The sequence below is a fragment of the Pteropus vampyrus genome, unplaced genomic scaffold, assembly GCF_000151845.1.
Source record: "Pteropus vampyrus isolate Shadow unplaced genomic scaffold, Pvam_2.0 Scaffold411, whole genome shotgun sequence".
NCBI classification, from domain to species: domain Eukaryota; kingdom Metazoa; phylum Chordata; class Mammalia; order Chiroptera; family Pteropodidae; genus Pteropus; species Pteropus vampyrus.
Window position 1 is genome coordinate 593,597 of NW_011889192.1, and position 2,405 is coordinate 596,001.

At 52.5% G+C, this 2,405-nt stretch overlaps 1 protein-coding gene across 1 annotated transcript in view; it reads left to right on the forward strand.

Annotated features, from left to right (window-relative positions):
• INPP5D (inositol polyphosphate-5-phosphatase D) overlaps nt 1–2,405 on the forward strand; it is a 138,260-nt gene that overhangs the window by 105,272 nt on the left and 30,583 nt on the right. Inside the window, exons 10-11 of the mRNA XM_023523773.1 lie at nt 1,549–1,645; nt 2,239–2,377. Coding sequence (XP_023379541.1) covers nt 1,549–1,645; nt 2,239–2,377 — 236 coding nt within the window. The remainder of the gene's footprint in view (nt 1–1,548; nt 1,646–2,238; nt 2,378–2,405) is intronic.

A 2,405-nucleotide genomic window follows, 5' to 3' on the forward strand; every position in this document is an offset into this window, starting at 1 on the left:
ACCCACGTGGGCTGGGGGCAGAGTTGAGGGCGAGGCCAGCAGTTCCTGGTGGTTGGAGTCGGGGACAGGATAGTCCCAGAGATAACAGGAAATAGAAGAATTGCTGCCATCGAGCGTGAAAGCGCCATCAGCATTTCTGCTGACAAAGTGCACTCTGCCTGCGTCCACACCCACTTGTCCCTCCTTCCTTCCTGTCTCAGTGGCCGCCCTGTTCTGAAGCCCACACCCTTCTGCTACCCAGGAACCTCCTTCTAGCCCGTGTCCCATCTCTGTTTGGGCTGCCTGTCCGCCCCCCGACTGGCCCCTCCCAAGGAAGCAGGGCTGGATCGTCCCCAAGGTCCTTTCATTCATGTTCTGCCCAGACAGAACAGGGGCCAAATGGGTCATTTTAAGTTTTCTAATAGCCACACTGAAGAAAGGAAAAGGAAAAGGTGAAGTTATTTTTAATAATACATTTGCCAAACGCCATACATTCGAAATATTACCATTTCAATCGGTATTTATCGAAGTCACCATTTCAATAAAAAAAACGATTAGATAATTTACATTCTGTTTTTCTTACTGAGGCTAGTGATGCCGATGTGTTTTTTACACTTACAGCCCATCTCAGTTTGGACTGGCCACATTTCAAGGGCTTGATATGTAGGCTCGTAGCTAATGTATTGGACCAAGCAGATTCTCAGACTTCAGCCTGTGTCAGAATCACCTCGAGCAGAGGTTGGCAAACTTTTCTCTAAAAAGGCAGATAGTGAATATCGTTTTGCTTTGCAAGCCATGCAGGCTCTGTCCACGGGTGTAGCTGTGTTCCAGCAAAATGTTCTTTATGGATTCTATACTTCAATTTCACGTCATTTTCATGTGTCACAGAATATTCTTTTGACTTTTTCCCAACAATTTAGAAAGGTAAAAACCACTTTTAGCGGGCGGTAGGCCCAGCATATGCCCACCCCTGACCTAGAGGACTCATTAAATGCAGATTACTGGGCCTCGCCCCCAGAATTTCTGATTCGGCAGGCCCGGCATGGGGCCTGAGGACGTGCACATCCCATAAGTGCCCCAGTGACGCTGATGCCGCTGGTCCAAGGAACACACTTTGAGAACCACTAGAATAGCGTAAAATGGACAGAAAACGAGGTGGTCTCGGTACAGGGTTGGGTCTCACCAGGACCCTGGAGTTAGCTGGGTAGAAGGTCAGCCCGCCGAGTCCTGGCTGCTTTTCACCGCCCGCCTGCTTGGCATGTGGGTGACCAATGGCTCCTTGTGGGCAAATGCCAGCATGGGTTCACTGGCAGCCTCCTCTCTCCCTCGGCCCCGCAGAGAACCCCAAGGCTGCTGCTCATTCACCCCGTTTTCCTGTTGTCCTGAAGGAATCTCGCCTCCTAGTGCCTGTCCCCTGTCCCGTCTCCCTCCCCAAATGAAGCTGCTTTGCCTTCTTCCTAGGCCTCCGCTTCTCCCATCTATTAACTGCACTGCGTCCCCTTGATTTCCTGCCACCTGACGAGTTTGCCCACTTGATACTCTGACTTCCTTCTTCTCCCCTCCATTTAGGGAACAAGGGAGCCGTAGGGGTGTCATTTATGTTCAACGGAACCTCCCTGGGGTTTGTCAACAGCCACTTGACTTCTGGAAGCGAAAAGAAACTCAGGTAATGGTGCTCGTTCCCCCAGAGCCTGTGTTGGAATTACTTGCCCAGGCACACCTCACACCCCTCACTAAACACCACAGCGACCGCTCAGCCCTCAGCTGGGGCCCTGTCCTGTTGGCCTCTGAGCACTTTTCCCATGGTCTCATCACAGGCAATGGCAGCACAGTAGTGACCTCCCGGGGGGAGAGACCTTTCTGAAGGACAGAACAGACATTTCCCTGTGTCGTCACCCTAATAGACGCCTAAGTACCACTCCTTTCTAAAAGGCAAAACCACACCTGGGCACCCTTCCCTGTCAAAGCCCATTTGCCTATTGGTGGCCCAGTTGTGAAGACGGCCGTCTAGAATAGTTAGGATTCTGATTTTCTGCAGAGCAGATGCTCTCAGGGCCCCTGCCCTGTGTTCCCAGTTCAGCCTGAAAGGCCCTTTGCACCCAGGCATGCCCCAGCCACACGTAAGGTGTTTGCTGCGGGGGGGGAGATTCGATGCCTTGATTCCACACCCCCCCGCGCCCTCCCCCCCATCACCCCGACTTCCTGCCATGGCGGAACCGGGAACCCTGTGCTAAGATGGCTGCTTGGTCATTTAATTAGGCGAAACCAAAACTATATGAACATTCTCCGGTTTCTGGCTCTGGGAGACAAGAAACTAAGTCCCTTTAACATCACTCACCGCTTCACTCACCTCTTCTGGCTCGGGGATCTCAACTACCGCGTGGAGCTGCCCACCTGGGTAAGGAGCTGCCTACCTGGGGCTGGGG